Here is a 20,167-nt window from a genome sequence, read left to right as displayed (position 1 = left end):
GCCAGGGAAGTCCTCACTACCATACGCTTTAATTACTCTAGTGTTGTAGTAGATTTGGAAGTCAAGGGAGTTAGTCTTCCAACTTCATAATTTTTTTTTTCCAAAGTTGTTTCGGCTAAATGGGATTCTTAAATAATGAATTTTTGAGGGTAAGCTTTTATTTCTCAGTTGGAAAAGGCCTTTGGAATTTTGATAGAAATTGCATTGGACTTGTAGATTACTTTGGATAATATTGCTATTACAATGATATTAAATCTTCCTGTTCATGAACACGGAATGGTTTTCCATTTATTTAGGTCTTTTCAAATTTCAACAGTACTTTGTAGCCTTTAGTTTAAGTCTTTCATCTCTGATAAAACGTATTTCTAAGTATTCTTTTAGGTGCTGTTATAAATGGAATTGCTTTCCTAATTTGCTTTTTAGACTGTTCATTGCTTTTGTGTAGAAACAACTGATTTTTGTGTGTTGGTCTAGTACTCTGTACAGAGAGCCTGGCAAGCTGCAGTCGTAAAAGAATCAAACGAGACTTAGCAACTAAACAACAACTTGTACCCTGCAACATTGCTGAAAGTATTTTATTAGCTCTAGTGGCTTTCTTAACAGTTTCTGTGAATTTCTAAGCCAGTTTTTTATTTATATTCTGTTCAGATTATGTGTGGAATATAATCACTTGTGACTGTTAATGTTCTATCCTGTGTATTTTTTATTGGAATACATTAAACAAATGAATGTTAATAGTGCCTATAATTGTTTCAGGCAAGTAAAAAACTTCCTAATGATTTTTCCTTTTTAGACCTTGCATCGAAGTGGGAGTTTCATAAATTCTCTATTACAGCTGGAAGAACTGGGATTTCGTAGTGGAGCACCCATGATTAAAAAAATAGCATTTATTGCTTGGAAGAGTTTAATAGATAATTTTGCTTTAAATCCAGGTAAGTAATATTTTAAGACTGATTTTTGTTATGAGTTTTACTTAAGCAAGATGAAAAAGCTTTTATGACCTTTTTTTTTACTTAATACTGAATATTTATCTATCATTGAGTATTTTAGGGGAATAAATTTGTAGCTAACAATAGAATATGTAAAGGCCAGGCATTATTGAAAATCATAGGTATAAAATTTACAGTATTTCAAAAACTGAACAAAGTGACATGCCATTTGTGGTTTTCTTAATACATTCCAGCACTTACTTGAGCACTTATGTGCTTCTCAGTTATCATAATAGACTTCAGATGGTAAGTATTAACACTTCCAGAACGATTAAGTATTATCAAAAGTCACAAAACGAGTAGACTACAGCAAACAGTTGTGATTGCTGTGGAATACAGGTATCAGTGACAGGAATTTTTTTTCAGGACCTTTAATAGCACCTAATAGTGGGTTAACATTAATATATAGGAGTGATTCCTTTTGATGTTTCTTACCCTTATCTTTTTATTGTCCACTGGAAGTGTTTAATATATGTATGAGAAAGTATTTTTACCGTAAGTGAGAAGTATGAGTCTGCCTATGTAACTGTAGTTAATCTTGGATATAATTGATAGTTTATAAGATATGCTAAGTAATGTTGATTTCATCCTGTTTTCCCTTGCAAAGACCATAAATAATTCTTGCTCCCTTTGAAAATGTGCATTATTTGCATTAACTACAACTACTTTTATTGAAAATATTGGCAGGCATATATTTTAATTGGAAATGCCACCTTTGTTGATAAGCTTTCAGTGTGAGGTATTGTATTGTTGAGGATTAACTCTACTGAAATTATAGATCTTTGAGTTAAAGAATAAAATGGCAGTGACTTAAAGATCAATAAAATGCTATCTGATTTGAAATAGGTCAAGATCTAGAGAGTCTGACTGATACTGTGTATTTATGAACTCATTAAGGAATCAGATGCTTGTCTTCCTCTTGTCATTGTCAATATGCCTTTGTTGCAGCCTGTAGGAAGGAGGGAAGGCAGAAGGGGCAAAAATGAACTTCTTCCCGGAAAGTCAACAATCTATAAACAGCGTTTCAGAAATTCCACATATACTTCTGCTTAAATCTCACTGGGAGAGTGGCTAAATGGGAGACTAGTTAAAGTAGTTCAAAAGTAGACACCTAATTCTAAATAAATGTGAATATTTAGATTTCCTAAGTCTCATGGCACCAACAGTTAAAATGTTTGACAACAGAAATAACTGGTAGATTTTTTGAGATTTCCCTAGTGGTCTAGGAATTAAGACTTTGCCTTGCAGTGCAGGAGATGCAGGTTTGATCCCTGGCGGGGAGCTAAGATGCCACATGCCTCGTGGCCAAAAAACAAACCCAAACATAGAAGCAGTGCTGTAAAAAAAAATTTTTTTCAATAAAAACTGAAAAAACGAATACAAATTTTAAATGACAGCCTTTTATGAGGTTAAAAAATATGCTCTATTTTGTGATCTGTAAAATGGGGATAATGAGAATACTCAAGCAGTTAGAGTTACTGAACATTTTAGCCTTTAGGCTGGGCAGTTTGTTGTGAAGAACTGCCCTGTGTGTCAGTGGAAGTTCAGCAGCATTCCTAGATGCAGTCCACTAGATACCAGTAGCTCTCTCTATCCCTAGCTCCCAGTTGGAACAACAGGCAGACATTGCTGAATGGTGGGAAAATCAGCCCTGGCATAGGGCATCTAATAAATATTATTATTATTTTTTAATAAGTCTTATTAAGTATTGTGACCTAACTGTACTAGAGTTTGTCAGCATGAAAATTTTGGGGCAAATAGGAATAGCTACTGATTAAAAAATTTTTTAATTCTCTTGCTAAAGTAAAAGACTATTACATGCTGTCATTCTTAAAGTTTAATCTTTAGTTCTTCAGTGTTTTTACTTGGGTGCTTATTTTCTTTTAAGAAATACTATGTAGTGCAAAAAGACTGAAGTTGTTGATGCAGCCTTTGAGTTCTATCCATGTGAGAACAGAAACTCTAGCGCTGACAAAACTAGAAGTCTGGTGGTATTTGTTGATGAGACTAGGACCTCATCTTCCTGCTAATTTTGAACAGGTAACATTACAAGTGTTGATTATGATACTTGATGTGTATTTTTTTAATAGTATGTTCTTAAAATCCTATCAGTCTTAACTTTCAGTGCTTAGCAGACCAGCGGACCATGTTACATATAAAAAATGTTTTTCACCCTGACACAGAACTTGAGGTCATTTTCCTTAAAGGATATTCGCCAGTTGTCTGAAATGGACCTCTAGAACCTTTTTAATCAGTAGACACTCATATGTCTGTTCTTATTCTAGAGGCGTTATGAAAGATTTTTTTAAAGGAATTGCATATGACTTGGAATATAATTGAGAGTAGAGTCAGCATTACTGAAATAGGAATCATGTGCTACACTGGGTAGATGATACAAAGTTGGAGTAATTCTAATTTTTAAATCTCTTTCTAGGTTATGTAGTGATAACCAATCATTTAATACCCTTGCAGCTTTTCATTGTTACACATGAATTTATCCCTTGATATCCTTGCTGGCATTTAAACTTGTTATTTTGTCTAAGTAAAAAAGGGTAGCTCTGATAACTACTCTTATTTATTTTTATTTATATTTTAATAATTTTATTTTTATGCTGGATTTTTGTTGCTTTGCATGGGCTTTCTCTAGTTGCAACAAGCAAGGCTCCTCTTTGGTGTGTGGACTTTGCATTGCAGAGGCCTCTCATTGCAGAACACAGGCTCTAGACGAGTGGACTTCAGTCTAGAGCCACAGGCTCAGTAATCGTGGTACATGGGCTCAGTTACTCCACAGCATGTGGAATCTTCCCGGACCAAGGATTGAACCCATGTCCCCTTCTTTGGGGACAGATTCTTATCTACTCTGCCACCAGGGAAGTCCTTTATTTTTTTATTAAAGTGTAGTTGATTTACATGTATTAATTTCTGATGTACAGCAATGTGATTTAGTTACATATTTTTCATATTTTCCCTTATTACAGGATACTGAATATATTTCCCTATGCTCTACAGTAGGACCATGTAGTTTAGCCATCCTGTATTTAACAGTTTGCCTCTGCTAACCAAGTTCCCTGTCCAATCCTCCCCCACCTGCCCTCCCCCTTGGCAAACACAAGTCTGTTCTCTGTGTCTGTGAGTCTGTTTTGAAAATAAGTTCATTTGTGTCATTTTATTTCCACATATAAGTGATACCATGTGGTATTTGTCTCTCTTTGACTTCACTTGATACGATAATGTTGGTCCATCCATGTTGTTGCAGATGCTATTATATTTCATTTTTTTTATGACTGAGCAGTAGTCTGTTGTATACATATACCATGTTTTTTAATGCATTCATCTGCTGATGGACATTTACATTGCTTCCATGTCCTTACTGCTACTACTACTACTAAGTCACTTCAGTCGTGTCCGACTCTGTGAGACCCCATAGACAGCAGCCCACGAGGCTCCCCCGTCCCTGGGATTCTCCAGGCAAGAACACTGGAGTGGGTTGCCATTTCCTTCTCCAGTGTATGAAAGTGAAAAGTGAAAGTGAAGTCGCTCAGTCGTGTCCGACCCTCAGCAACCCCATGGACTGCAGCCTTGCAGGCTCCTCTGTCCATGGGATTTTCCAGGCAAGAGTACTGGAGTGGGGTGCCATTGCCTTCTCTGATGTCCCCAGCTGTTTATTACAAATAGTGCTGCTGTGAACATAGGGGTGCATGTGTGTTTTCAAAGTATAGTGTTTTGTCCAGATAGATGCCCAGAAATGGAGTTACTGGATCAGATGGCAACTCTATTTTTAGTTATTTGAGGAAATTTCATACTATTTTCTATAGTGGCTGTACAAATTTACATTCCTGCTAACATTGTAGGAGGGTTCCCTTTTCTCCACACCCTCCAACATTTGTTATTTATAGCTTTTAATGATGGCCATTCTGACTGATGTGAGGTGGTACCTCCTTATAGTTTTGATTTGCATTTCTCTAATGCAGTTAATGAAATTGAGCATCTTTTCATGTGCCTATAGACATGGAAAAGTGTCTGTTTAGGTCTTATGCCCATTTCAGTTGGGTTTTCATTACTGGGTTGTGTGGGCTGTTCATACACATTGGAAGTTAAGCCTTGTTGATTACATCACTTGGCAGATATTTTCTCCCATTTGGTAGATTGTCTTTTCATTTTGTTATGCCTTCCTTTACTCTACTGGGGCTTTGCTATACTGAATACGTTTAATTAAGTCCCATTTGGGGGTTTTATTTTGCTTTTATTTCTGTTGCCTTGGGAGACTGATCTAAGAAAACATTGCTAAAATTTATGTCAGCAAGTATTTTCCCTGTGTTAATTTCTAGGAATTTTATGGTGTCCTGTCTTACATTAAAGTATTTAAGTCACATTGAATTTATTTTTGTGTATGGTGTAAGGGAGTGTTCTACTTCATTGATTGTTCCGAACAGTACGTAACTAAAGAGACTGCCTTTTCACCATTGGATATTCTTACTTTTCTTTGTCAAAGATTGATTGACCACAAGGTTTATTTTTGGGTTGTCTATTCTGTTCCATTGATCCATATATCTGTTCCTGTGCCAGTTACCACACTGTTTTGATTACTGTAGCTTTGTAGTAGTCTGGGAAGGTTATACTCCTGTATTATTCTTTCTCCTCAGGATTGCTTTGGCAATTCTGGGATGGTTCCATATGGCTAATTTAATAGCAATCCCATTAAATTGCTTTGGGTAGTATGGCTATTTTAACAATATTCTTTCAGTGCAAGAGCATGGGATATCTTCTCATTTCTTTTTTTTTTTTTTGTCTTTATAATTTTTAATTATTTTTGGCTGTATTGGTTCTTTATTACTTTGCTCGGGCTTTCTCTAGTTTTGAGGCACGGTGGCTACTGTGTTGTGGTGCTGCACGGGCTTCTAATTGCGGTGGCTTCTGTTGCAGAGCATAGACCATGGCACCGGACTCAGTAGTTGGAGCACTTGAGCTCTAGAGCACAGGCTCAGTAAATGTGCACGGACCTTCCCATTTCTTTAAATCATCTTCAGTTTCCTTTATTAATGTTTTGTAGTTCTCAGAATAAAAGAGTTTTACCTCCTTGATCAAGAGTATTCCTAAGTATTTTTTTATGTGATTTTAAAAGGGATTTTTTGCTTTCCGTTTCTGATGATATTACTGAATAGAAGTGCAGCAGATTTCTGTGTGTTCACCTGGTATTGTGCATACCTTGCTGAATTCGTTTATCATTTCTTCCTCAGGTATACTTGGGTTTTTTTAGCAAGTTCTTTTTAAATGCTTAATTGCTTACTATATTGAAGTTTTTAAATTTGTTAAAGCATGTTCAGTTCAATTGCTCAGTCGTGTGCGACCCTTTGTGACCCCATGAACCACAGCACTCCAGGCCTCCCTGTCCATCACCAACTCCCGGAGTCCACCCAAACCCCATGTCCATTGAGTCAGTGATGCCATCCAACCATCTCATCCTCCATCGTCCCCTTCTCCTCCTGCCCCCAATCTTTCCTGGCATCAGGGTCTTTTCAAATGAGTCAGCTCTTCGCATCAGGTGGCCAAAGTATTAGAGTTTCAGCTTAAAGCATGAACTAATTAAAACTGGACGTTGATTGCTAGCATGTGATTGAGATCATAATTTTCCCAAATTCTACCATTCTTAGTTCCTAGTTGGCTGTGTGTGCTCAGTCGCTTAGTCATGTATGACTCTCTGACCCCAGGGACTGTAACCCACCAGGCTCTTTCCATGGGTTGCCATTTCCTTTTCCAGGGGATCTTCCTGACCAAGGGATTGAACCCCCATCTCTTGCGTCTCCTTCATTGCCAAGAGGATTCTTTACCACTGTACCACCAGGGATGCCCTCCTTGTAGGCTAATCTTACCCAGTTGTCCCATCCATTCCTTGGCATAATCTACTTACTGGCTAGATTTGACAGGTCTTGGAATAATCTTAGAAATGAACTTGAAGTTGTCTTAGTTCATATTTTTTAAGTTGTTTTTTTAAAAAGCTTAAAATGGCCTATCTGCCAGTAACATTAAAACTCAAGTATATGTTATTTGTAAAAGCTCTTTACGTGTATAATTTTCCATCTGGAATGTAGTACTGAAATTTATAAATAATATATGTTTAGGGCAAATATAATTTTTCACTTTTCCAGATTTCAGTTTCTACTTTGTGCATCAAGGCTAATAAAATTTCAACATACCGAGACAATTGATACTGCTTCTTAAGGAAATGTAACTGTATTTTGTAAGACTTTTTAAAAAATGACATTTATGTAGTTCACAGACACAGTTCTGTCTGTCTCTTTTTTTTCTTAATCCCAATAGGTTTGTGTGCCTCTGATTCAAAGCACAATAAGCATTGATTCTAATGCTTCACCTCAAGGGAGTTCATCTCGTGTAGCTTCTCCAGGTTTAAACCCTATGACCCCAGTACACAAAGGTAAGAGGTAGACCTACTTGCTGTTGTATTTTTTTTTTAAAGACTTTGAATCAAGTTTTTGTTCCATGTAATTTACATAAAATCAATCCCGTAATTTTGGCTCCCATATCAAAATCATTTTGTATTCTGTATGTATTAGGACTTCCCTGGTGACTCAGGTGGTAAAGAATCCAGTTACTGTCTACTGCTGTCATTGCTTTATTATAGTTGGATAAGACCAACTTTCTTCCATGACATGATGTGAAATGCATTAGATCCTTAGGTTTGTTTTTAGAATCTCAGAGTTATTATTAAAAGTAGCAGGTCTATTCTGAGTCATATTTTATATTTTTAGAAATACCTGCATATAAGTATTTTAAGGGTATAGGTAAAAGCCTGAGATTTATTTTCATTTAAATGGTGTATGACACTCATTTCTTTTGTGTGTAAGACTCTAATCTTGTTCTTAACTTGGTATGTTTAGTTTTGTTTTGGGGTTATAACTTCCTCGACCAGGGATCGAACCTGCACTCTGCTAGGGTGCAGAGTCTAATCAGTTGGACCACTGGGGAAGTCCTTAGTAAGATTAGTATTAAGAACTCTGTTATGGGCTTTAAACAAAAACTCTTCAACTTTTATTTGAGAAACACATTATTTAGTCTTAAAGGTACATTGCACTGAAATGAAGTAAAATATATTTCAGTAACTAATCATACATAACTTAGCTGTTTTGTTTTTTGAAGGTGCTTCTCCATATGGATCTCCCGTAACCCCTCGGATGAACTTGAATTCAAATTTTGGAATGGCAACAATCCCCTCTATACAACTTTTGGGGCTTGAAATGTTGCTTCATTTTTTGTTGGGTCCAGAAGTTGTGAGTTTTGCTAAGCAAAACAAACTTATACTGAGCCTAGGTATTTAATTTTTTTAAAATAATTTCAATTATCAAAACAATTCAGAACACTGTAAATTGGGGTGAAGAAATTTTGTGTCTTTTAATAGAAAACATAGCCGACCACCTAACATTTTATATTGGGAAATTTATTTCATAAAGCTTTGGTTTTGAATAACTTGTCTTTTTTTTCTCTTTTAGAGCCGCTTGAACATCCATTAATCAGCAGCTCTTCTTTTTTCTCCAAACACTCAAATACACTTATCACTGCTGTTCATGATAGCTTTGTTGCAGTTGGAAAAGATGCTTCTGGTGAATATTTAAGAGAAGATTTTTATTGCTTACACTTGTGTTTAAAAAGGAAATAGTAAATATTTATATTGTGCCACTTGCTTCTAGATTGTTCTGCAAGAGCTTTATGTGTAATTCATTTAATCCTAATAGTAACCTTATGTGTTAGCCCATTTTGCAGATAAGGGATTGTGTTGTACAGAGAAGTAACTTTTGCCTGGTTATGTAGTAAGTGATAGAGCTATGATTCAAACCTGGGCTTTGTGATTTTAGTATCTATACCTAAACTTCCTGTGTTCTAAAGCCTATCAAATAATGACACATTTCAAAAATAAGATAGTTTGCTATTTAACTTGCTGGAAGATTTTTTTCTAGTGGCTTTCAGATATCCTTCTGAATCTTGGTTTTTCCTTGTATCAAAAATAAGAAATGTTCAATAACAGAAAATATGGTTGATAGAAAAAATTACCCAGAGTGTATCAGTCCATTTGAAAACATCTTTCTCTAAACTGAAATGAGGTGATAGTATATTATAAACTGAGTTAAAATGTTGACTATTACAAGGAGAATTGTATTTCAAAGTATTGCTCAGTTTATTTCTATAGTATAAGCATAAAAGGGGGAGCCTTTGTAATTATATCTACTTCATTCTAAAGTATCTTTTATTTTGTTTGGCAGATGTAGTTATTAATGCTATTTGGAAGGAGTTAATTAGCTTGGTGAAGTCAGTTATTGAATCAGGTAAGCACTGTAATGATTAAGACTTTTATAGCAGTCAGTGAATTGTTTGGCTTTCATATATAAAATTTATTTTAAAATCACTTACTGTATGTTCTAGACTTCTATTAAATCACTCTATTTTTTTAAATTGCTTTTTAATAGCTCTGAGTATATATTTTTACTCCTGAATTTACTGTATTTTCACTCCTAAAGATACATCTTTAGAACTATAACCCTTCTTATGCTTTTGGATAGGTAACAAAAAAGAGAGACCAGGTTCTGAAGTTTTGACTCTTCTATTAAAATCTTTGGAAAGCATAGTAAATTCAGAAGTATTTCCTGTATTGAAAACACTGGTAAGTACAATACCTGTATGCTAAAATTTTAAAACCATACTCTGAAATTGAATTTTATTTTGAAGGTATTAGCACAGATCAAGATTTGGGAAGACATTTTATATCAAGTATTTATCAGCAGTTTAACCCTGAAATAAATGCTGTCCCATTGGTTTTGGGGTCATTTAAAATCTTAATAAAGTAAATGATGACAATGGCAACTCCAAAAATCTTCCAATGTGATGAGAAAAAGCATTGGCTATACAGAGAAAATGGGATAAGCGTGAAACTTGAACTGGAGAAACTCAGATGAACACTAATTTTATAACAAGATTGCTGAGCTCCACTAATTGTTACTTTGTACATTTGAAAAAATACCTAGTAATAATCTTGTAGAGCTTTTCCATTTTAACAGTGACCTATATAGTAGAGAAAAGAAAATTGGGCATACTTTTTGTAATAGTGAGTTTCCCAAAATAATCTCCAGATGGAACAAACCATACCCGTACATAAACTTTGAGTCTGTTTCCTTTATGTCCATGACAGTGATATCTGCTGTGACAGTAGAGGATAGTGGTTAATAGCCAGGCTCTAGTATGAGGTTGAACCTCAGCCTAACTACTGACTGAGTGAACTTGGACACTTCATCTACTCCCTTGCCTCTCTGTAAAGAAGAGATATAGTAGTAGTTTATGATTAAATGAGTTGATAAATGCAGAGCACTGTGGGCTGGAACAAAGTAAATGTGTCTACGAATGCATAATTATCATTAGTTTCTGTTCAAAATGAGAGTATGTGAAATCATTTTCACCAATAATTTTGTCATGTCACTGTTACATACTTCAGGTTAATACTTGTGTAATAATACATTTGGATGGCAGTTTGATAGGCTCTGTCACATTTGAGAGATGTGTCTTAGATCCAGCTTTTAGTTAGAAATCCTTTGAATATTGGCTTCTGGCGCTAGTGAGTACATAATTGATTGCAGAATTTCTTTCTGTAGTATTAAAAATAGCCTCTAGGACCATTAGTTTTTAAAAAGTTTGAATAAGCTGTGCATATTTGTTTTATCAGTTAAGAATATGTCTATGTAGACTGAAAACTGTTTCACAGTCAGGTGAAGAAAGTTCAAAGTATCTCATGGTATAATATCAATAATGTCATAAAAGAATAGATACATGACAGCCAGCTCAGGAAGTTATGTTCTCTGTGTACTTTATATGGAAAGTTAGGTCTAAAAAAACTCCAGACTGACAGCATTGATTATTCCTGGAGATAAGGAAGGACCTTTTTATTTTATTTTTTGTATTTCTGTACTTGAATGTTTTAAGCTAATAAGAATGTGTTTACATTAATGAGTGAACATTACTTATAATAAATAGTTAAAACTATAATGAATATGACTAATGTACTGTAAAACCTTTTGTTTTTCTTAGGTTCTCATGGAAATTACAATTAAAGGACTTCCTCAGAAAGTATTAGGTTCTCCAGCATATCAGGTTGCTAATATGGATATTCTTAATGCAAGTATCTTAGATGTAATGATATGATTAAATTAGCTAAAAATCCATGTGTTTTTAAGCTAGAGAAACTTAGATTGTAAAGTTCGAAAAGAATTGAATTTGAATATGCTGATTATATTAAAGGAAAAAAATCACAAAAGTATAGGTGTGCCTCAGAGATAATTAAAGTTCAGTTCCAGACCACTGCTAAGAAAGTGAATATCAGAATAAAGCAAGTCACATGAAATTTTTGGTTACCTAATGTATGTAAAAGTTATGTTTACACTATTTTATAGTCTATTAAGTGTAAGTAAATAGCATTATGGCTTAAAAAAAAAACAATGTACATACCTTAATTTAAAAGTACTTCATTGCTAAAATTGTTACTTAATCATTTGAGCCTTCGGTAAGTCATAATCTTTTACTGCTTGGGGATCTTGCCTCTGTATTGATGGCTGCTGACTGATCAGAATGATGGTTGCTGAAGGTTGGGGTGGCCATGGCAATTTCTTAAGACAACAGTGATGTTTTCTGTGAATGATTCTTTCATAAATGATTTCTCTGTAGCATATAATGCTGTTGGATAGTGTTTTACCCACAGTAGAGCTTCTTTCAGAATTGGAGCTAGTCCTGTCAAATCTTCATGCTGCTTTATCAGTTAAGTTTATCTTGTCATTTCAACAGTCTTCACAACATCTTCACAAGGAGTAGATTCCGTCTTAAGAAACCACTTTCTTTGCTCATCCATAAGGAGCAATTCAAAATTGCAGCAATTCAATCACGTTTTCAGGCTCTAATCCTAATTCTCAGTTCAATTCAGTTGCTCAGTTGTGTCCGACTCTTTGCGACCCCATAAATCGCAGCACACCAGGCCTCCCTGTCCATCACCAACTCCTGGAGCCCACCCAAACCCATGTCCATTGAGTCGGTGATGCCATCCAGCCATCTCATCCTGTCATCCCCTTCTCCTCCTGCCCCCAATCCCTCCCAGGATCAGAGTCTTTTCCAATGAGTCAACTCTTCGCATGAGGTGGCCAAAGTACTGGAGTTTCAGCTTTAGCATCATTCCTTCCAAAGAAATCCCAGGGTTGATCTGCTTCAGAATGGACTGGTTGGATCTCCTTGCAGTCCAAGGGACTCTCAAGAGTCTTCTCCAACACCACAGTTCAAAAGCATCAATTCTTCGGCTCTCAGCTTTCTTCACAGTCCAACTCTCACATCCATACATGACTACTGGAAAAACCATAGCCTTGACTAGACAGACCTGTGTTGGCAAAGTAATGTCTCTGCTCTTCAATATGCTATCTAGGTTGGTCATAACTTTTCTTCCAAGGAGTAAGCGTCTATAATTTCATGGCTGCAGTCACCATCTGCAGTGATTTTGGAGCTCCAAAAAATAAAGTCTGACACTGTTTCCACTGTTTCCCCATCTATTTCCCATGAAGTGATGGGACCAGATGCCATGATCTTTGTTTTCTGAATGTTGAGCTTTAAGCCAACTTTTTCACTCTCCTGTTTCACTTTCACCAAGAGGCTTTTTGGTTCCTCTTCACTGTCTGCCATAAGGGTGGTGTCATCTGCATATCTGAGCTTATTGATATTTCTCCTGGGAATCCCGATCCCAGCTTATGTTTCTTCTAGTCCAGGGTTTCTCATGATGTACTCTGCATAGAAGTTAAATAAGCATGGTGACAATATACAGCCTTGATGTCCTCCTTTTCCTATTTGGAACCAGTCTGTTGTTCCATGTCCAGTAGTTCTTTGCTGTTTCCACCACATCTGTAGTTACTTCCCCTGGTCTTGACTTTAAGCATGCCTTCACTATTAAGTTTAATCATTTCTAGCTTTTGGTTGACAGTGAGATGTGCAGCTCCTTTCACTTCAGCGTTTAGAGGCCACTTTAGCGTTGTTAATTAGTCTAAATTCAATACTGAGTCTCAGGGAATGCGGAGGCCAGAGGAGAGGGAGGGTGACAAAATTATAGCTGGTCCATTGAGCAGTCAGGACACATACTAAGTTTGAAAAATCGTGAGAATTACCCAAAATGTGACAAAGTAAACAAATACTATTAGAAAAAGGGTTTCAGTAGACTTGTTCAAAACAGGGTTGCCTTCAATATGTAAAATATGCCGTTTATCTGCAAAGCACAATACAATGAAGTATGCTTGTGAGGAATTAAATAATGGCATATTGATGGAACTATTTTCCTGGATTAAAGGGTTCTAGAATAAAAGGTTTCTCTTTGCTTTTATGTAAATGTAGTTTTGGTTACTGTTACAAGTTTTGGAAGCTTTGTAACCCTGGCTTAGTTACAGTGAAATATATTTTATATCTGCTGGATGGTAGGTATTGTTGATCCAGCAAGTTTTAAGTCAGTGTTTATATCTGGAGTCTCTTAATATTGTTCAATTGCTTGACTAGATGGAACAGCTATAATTAAATATAAAGAACTTGATTTTTGTGTGTAGTTTATGGAAGTACATTTGCTATCATTTTTGTTGTATCCTAAGTAATTTCAAAATTCCTCAAACTTAAAAGGGTCATATTTCACATAATTGTACAAAACAAGTGTAACAAGAGGAGTGTACTGTTGGTAACAAGAAGATTGATTGCCATCTCCCATCTTTCTTCAGGGAACCCCTGCTTTGTTCTTAATTCAGTTAATTTTCAATAATAATCTATTGGAATGTGGTGTGGAAGACGAAAGGTAATGTTAAACAACCTATTTTGTTTATTTTGGAAAGTTTGTTGAATGATATTCTTTTGAGTTACTATTATAAATTTTTTAAAAATTAAAAAAGTTGAGATTCATTTTGGGGGGTAACTTAGCTGTAATTAAATTATTTTTACAAAAAGTACAGTCAATGCATAGTTCAAAATTTTTTTTCCATCAGGTTTTTTCTCAACCTGGAAACACTTGTGGGCTGTGTTCTTTCTGGTCCAACTTCACCACTAGCTTTCAGTGACTCTGTCTTAAATGTTATTAATCAAAATGCAAAGCAGTTGGACAACAAGGAGCATCTTTGGAGAATGTGGAATATTATAGTCACCCCATTAACAGAATTGATTAATCAGGTATGATATAAGTCAGCTGCATGTTTTCGCTCAAGTTTAGTACCTTGTCTTTTTTTTTCTTTGTTTGTTATATAGCACATGAGTATATGAATAGAAATTTGTATTTGAATGGAAGATATTACATATTTTATCTGTGGGATTGGTTAATTTTCTGTTCTTTAAATTACTTGATTTCTTTTCATTGTGTTTCTTTCTTATTCAAAAAAGTGTAACTTAGTGGAGACTAAATAGTCCATTTTCTCTTATGATTAGAAAGCCAGAAGGCTCACATGATAGATGTGGATTTCCCTGTTTATAGCTTGGATTCTTTCATTTGTGCTGTGGGGAATAATATGGATGTCTTGACTAAACTATATATTTTTAGATTTCTGTGGTCAAATCATGTTGGTGATTATCTCAAAGCCATGTAGTAGTTCCTAAACCTTTAATTGTTGAGTTGACTGACCTTTACATTTAAATACTTAAAGTGATAATATTGGCAAAGTATGGAGCTCAAGTTCTGTCACTATTAATAGTTCATTAGCAGCTTTATCAATCTTTAAATGGAATTATTCTTTGTGAAATAGTCTGTTATTACTTACAAATGGAGTGAGGAATCTGAAGAATTATGTGTTTATACAGTAGCCCTTGTTTTAGCTACTTGAGCCAACACTCCATTATATATATTCTTTTGGAAGAACAAGATTTATGTTCCTAAATGGTTTCCTACTGTTTGAGGTCTGCTAGAGGCCATTTTTATTAGTCCTTGCTTGAGTCTTACCTTCTGTGTATAGTAAAAGATTCTGGAATCACTTCTGGGATTCTTTTTTAGGACTTAAAACACAGTATAATATTGTTTCCCAGGGTTGCTTAAGAGATTACCACAAACTGGTGGCTTAAATCAACAGTAACTTATTTTTTAAAGCTCTTGGGGCCAGAATTTAAATAGTAAGATGTTGGCAGATTTGGTTTCTTCTGGAGCTCTAAAAGAGGGTGTATTCCATGCTTCTCTTAGCTGCCAGCAATTGTTGATGCTGTGAATCCATCACTCCAATCTCAGCCTATCTTCACATGGTGTTCTTCCAAGTATCTTCTATTAAACTTCCTCTTTTATAAGGACACCAGTTATTGGATTAGAGCGTGCCTTAAGTCAGCATGACTTCCTTATTGCATGATTACATCTGCAAGGACTCTAATCTCAAAGATTACAGAGGTTAGGAGTTCACCATCTGTTTTAACATCTCAGCATTGGGGTACATGATTCTTACTGTAAGATGTCACTATTTAGGACTAGAATTAGGTGGTGATTTGTCTAACTTCATTAATTTTCTTTTTTCAGACCAATGAAGTGAATCAAGGTGATGCCTTAGAACATAATTTCAGTGCTATCTATGGTGCACTGATTTTGCCAATAAACCATATTTTTCCAGCACAAAAAATTCCAATGGTAAGGCAAATTTTTACTTGAGGAATTTGCAGTTTTTAAATATTATGTTACTCTTTGTAATGAGCTTCTATAAGACTTTCTATTGACTTATAATCAGCTTAGAAGAAAGGAAAGTGGTGAAGAGAGTGAAGTTCCTCTTCACCTTTGTTAATTGCTGGTATTGTGGTATTATTACAGCTCTTTGGTTAGAGCTCTGGGAAGGTGGGCAAACTTATTACCCTGTGCTCATCTCTTCTGACACCTTAAGTGTTACTGTGTTTTTAAAATGTTAAAGATATATTCTATTAAGTTATTTGCTATGTACATACACATTTTCTAAATCTTTTTAAATTATTGTTAGGTCACCATGAAGACCTTACTTAAAACTTGGTCAGAATTATATAGAGCATTTGCTCGCTGTGCAGCTTTGGTGGCAACTGCGGAAGAGAATTTATGCTGTGAGGAACTTTCTTCCAAGATAATGTCCAGTTTGGAAGATGAAGGCATTTCAGTGAGTTTATTCTGATACCGACCTTTTTTGCTTTAAATTCTTTTCAAGTAAATAGAGATAATGTTTGTGAACTATCATTAACTAATGCTTTTAGTTTATAAGTAATGAAGTTAAGGTATAAAACAGGTAACAGCTTTGCGAGACAGTTTTGTGTCGTTGGACTCTAAGGTCCATGTATCAGGACCACTTGATGGTGATGTGCTTTTACTGCTCTGGTATGCCTTTGCCATTCTAGATGAACAGTACAGGACTTTGCCATCCTGTATCTTGCTTTTTCATACCTGTTAGCTTTTTTGTTCAAATCTTTTAGTGAAAAGATAATCGCTCTACAATATAGTGTTGGTTTCTGCCATACGTCAACTTGAATCAGCCATAGGTATACATAGGTCTCTTCCCTCTTGAACCTCCTTCCACCTCCCATGCATCTTCAGTTGTTACGGAGTCCTCGTTTGAGTTTCCTGAGTCGTTCAGCAAATTCCCACTGGCTATCTAATTTGCGTATGGTAGTGTATATGTTGGGCTTCCCAGGTGGTGCTAGTGGTAAAGAACCTGCCTGCTAGTGCATGTAATGTAAGAAACGTGGTTTGATTCCTGGGTCAGGAAGGTCCCTGGGAGGAAGACATGGCAACTCACTCCAGTATTCTTGGCTGATAAATCCCATGGACAGAGCCTGGTGGGCTCAGACTGTTCATAGGGTTGCAAAGAGTTGCACACAACTAAAGTGACTTAGCGCAGTGTATATGTTTTCATGTTACTCTCTCCATTCATCCCACATTCTCCTTCCCCACACACTTGTCCATAAATCTGTTCTCTACATCTGCATCTCCATTACTGCCCTGCAAATAGGTTCATCAGTACCATCTTTCTAGATTTCATATATATGCACTAATGTACAATATTTTTCTGTTTCTAACTTACTTCACTCTGTATAATAGTCTCTAGGTTCATCCATCACATTAGAACTGACTCAGATATGTTCCTTTTTATGGCTGAGTGGTATTCCATTGTCAGAGAAGGCAATGGCACCCCACTCCAGTACTCTTGCCTGGAAAATCCCATGGACAGAGGAGCCTGGTAGGCTGCAGTCCACAGGGTCGCTAAGAGTTGGACACGACTGAGCAACTTCACTTTCACTTTTCACTTTCATGCATTGGAGAAGGAAATGGCAACCCACTCCAGTGTTCTTGCCTGGAGAATCCCAGGGATGGGGGAGCCTGGTGGGCTGCCGTCTATGGGGTCGCACAGAGTCAGACACGACTGAAGTGACTTATCGGCGGCAGCAGTATTCCACTGTATATATGTACCACAGCTTCTTTATCCATTCATTTGTCTATGGACATCTAGTTTGCTTCTGTTTCCTAGCTACTGTAAATAGTGCTGCAATGAGAACATTGTGTTACATGTGTTGTTTTCAGTTTTGGTTTCCTCAGGGTATATGCCTAGTAGTGGGATTGTTGGGTCATATGGTAGTTTTATTCCTAGTTTGTTTTTTTTTTAATTGGAGGATAATTATAATATTGCAATGGTTTTTGCCATACATCAACATTAATTGGCCATACGTGTGACCCTCCCCCACCTCCCTCCTCACCCTGTCCCTCTAGGTTGTCCCAGAGCACCAGCTTTGGGTGCCCTGCTTCATGCATCGAACTCACATGGGTCATCTGTTTTGCATATGGTAGTGTATATATTTCAATGTTACTCTCTCAGATCATCGCATCATTGCCTTCTGCTGAGTCCAAAAGTCTCTTCTTTACATCTGTGTTGTCTTTGCTGCCATAAAAGTAGAATTGTTGATACTGTCTTTCTAAATTTCATATAAGTGTGTTAATATACAATATTTTTCTTGCTCTTTCTGACTTACTTCACTCTGTATAGTAGCCTCCAGGTTCATCCTCCTCATTAGAACAGACTCAAATACGTTCCTTTTTATAACTGAGTAGTACTCCATTGTGTTTGTATACCACAACTTTCTTATCCATTCATCTGCCAAAGGACTCTAGGTTGCTCTTTAAATTTTAATTTCCTCAGAATATATGCCCAGCAGTAGCATTGCTGGGTCGTACGGCTGTTCTGTTCCCAGATTTTTAAGGAATCTCCATACTATTCTCCACAGTGGCTGTACCAGTTTGCATTTACACCAACAGTGTAAAAGGGTTTCCTGTTCTCCAAACCCTCTCCAGCATTTATTGTTTGTAGACTTGCTGATGATGGCGGTTCTGATCTATGTGCAATGATACCGCATTGTGGTTTTGATTTGCATTTCTCTAATAATGAGTGATGTTGAACATCTTTCATGTATTTACTAGCCATCTGTACGTCTTCTTTGAAAAAATGTCTGTTTAGGTCTTTTGCCCACGTTCTGATTGGGTTCATTTTTTTGGTGCTGAGCTGCTTGTGTATTTTGGAGATTAATTAATTACCAGTTGAATATGCTTTTATTTTCTCCCATTCTGAGGACTGTCTTTTCACCTTGCTTACAGTTTTCCTGCAAAAGCTTTTAAGTTTAATTAGGTCCCATTTGTTTATTTTTGTTTTTATTTCAGTTTCTCTGGGAGGTGGGTCATAGAAGATCTTGCTGTGATTTATGTCATCGAGTGTTCTGCCTTTGTTTTCCTCTAAGAGTTTTACAGTTTCTGATGTTACATTTAGGTTTTTAATCCATTTTGAATTTATTTTTGTGTGGTGTTAGAAAATGTTCTAGTTTCATTCTTTTACATGTAGTTGATCAGTTTTCCCAGCACCACTTGTTGAAGAGATTGTTCTTTTCTCCATTGTACACTTTTGCCTCCTTTGTCAAAGGCTTCCCTGGTGGCTTAGATGGTAAAGCATCTGCCTGCAGTGCGGGAGACCCAGGTTCGATCCCTGGGTTGGGAAGATCCCCTGGAGAAGGAAATGGCAACCCACTCCAGTACTCTTGCCTGGAGAATTCCATGGACTGAGAGGCTCCTCAGAGCCTGGTAGGCTACAGTCCATGGGGTCGCAAAGGGTCGGACACGACTGAACGACGTCACTTTTGTCAAAGGTACGGTATACATAGGTGTATGGGTTTATCTCCAGACTTTCTGTTTTGTTCCATTGATCTATATTTCTGTCTTTGTGCCAGTACAATACTGTAGCTTTGTAGTATAGTCTGAAGTCAGGAAGGTTGATTCCTCCAGCTCCAGTCTTCTTCCTAGAGGCTTTGGATATTCAGGGTCATTTGTGTCTCCATATAAATTGTGAAATTTTTTCGTTTTAAAAAAAAATTGAATTTAATCTGTAGATTGCTTTGGGTAGTATATTCATTTTCACTATATTGATTCTTCCAGTCTAAGAACATGGTATATTTCTCCATCTGTTTGTGTCATCTTTGATTTCTTTCATCAGTGTTTTATAGTTTTCTGTATACAGGTTTTTTGTTTCTTGAAGTTAATTTATTCCTAAGTATTTTATTCTTTTTGTTGCAGTGGTGAGTGGTGGTGTTTCCTTAATTTCTTTTTCTGATTTTTCATTGTAAGCATATAGGGATGCAAGGGATTTCTGTGTATTAATTTTATATCCTTTGACTTTACTATATTCGTTGATTAGCTCTAGTAATTTTCTGGTGGCATCTTTAGGGTTTTCTATATAGAGGATCATGTCATCTGCAAATAGTTTTACTACTACTTTTACAGTCTGAATTCCTTTTATTTCTTCTCTGATTGCTGTGGCTAGGACTTCCAGTGAGAGTGGACACCCTTGTCTTGTTCCTGATTTTAGAGGAAATGCTTTCCTTTTTTTCACCATTGAGGATAATGCTTGCTGTGGGTTTGTCATATCTGGGTTTTATTATGTTGAGGTGTGTTCCTTCTGTGCCTGTTTTCTAGAGAGTTTTTATCATAAATGAGTTTGAATTTTGTCAAAGGCTTTCTCTGCATCTATAGAAATAATCACGTGGTTTTTATCTTTCAATTTGTTAATATGGTATATCACATAGATTTTGCAACTATTGAAGAATCCTTGTATCTCTGGAATAAAGCCTGCTTAGTCATGATGTATGATCGTTTTAATATGTTG

At 36.1% G+C, this 20,167-nt stretch overlaps 1 protein-coding gene across 1 annotated transcript in view; it reads left to right on the top strand.

The window, feature by feature from the left end:
- Positions 1–20,167, top strand: part of RIF1 (replication timing regulatory factor 1) — a 55,842-nt gene that overhangs the window by 10,675 nt on the left and 25,000 nt on the right. The window contains exons 8-19 of the mRNA XM_052659607.1: positions 794–932; positions 2,878–3,029; positions 7,308–7,422; positions 8,145–8,315; positions 8,495–8,605; positions 9,263–9,325; positions 9,560–9,660; positions 11,076–11,162; positions 13,775–13,848; positions 14,036–14,216; positions 15,535–15,642; positions 15,983–16,132. Coding sequence (XP_052515567.1) covers positions 794–932; positions 2,878–3,029; positions 7,308–7,422; positions 8,145–8,315; positions 8,495–8,605; positions 9,263–9,325; positions 9,560–9,660; positions 11,076–11,162; positions 13,775–13,848; positions 14,036–14,216; positions 15,535–15,642; positions 15,983–16,132 — 1,452 coding nt within the window. The remainder of the gene's footprint in view (positions 1–793; positions 933–2,877; positions 3,030–7,307; positions 7,423–8,144; positions 8,316–8,494; positions 8,606–9,262; positions 9,326–9,559; positions 9,661–11,075; positions 11,163–13,774; positions 13,849–14,035; positions 14,217–15,534; positions 15,643–15,982; positions 16,133–20,167) is intronic.

Source organism: Budorcas taxicolor, chromosome 2 (assembly GCF_023091745.1).
Source record: "Budorcas taxicolor isolate Tak-1 chromosome 2, Takin1.1, whole genome shotgun sequence".
NCBI lineage: Eukaryota > Metazoa > Chordata > Mammalia > Artiodactyla > Bovidae > Budorcas > Budorcas taxicolor.
The sequence above is the reverse complement of the archived record's forward strand: the minus strand, read 5'-3'. Positions and strand labels throughout refer to the sequence as shown.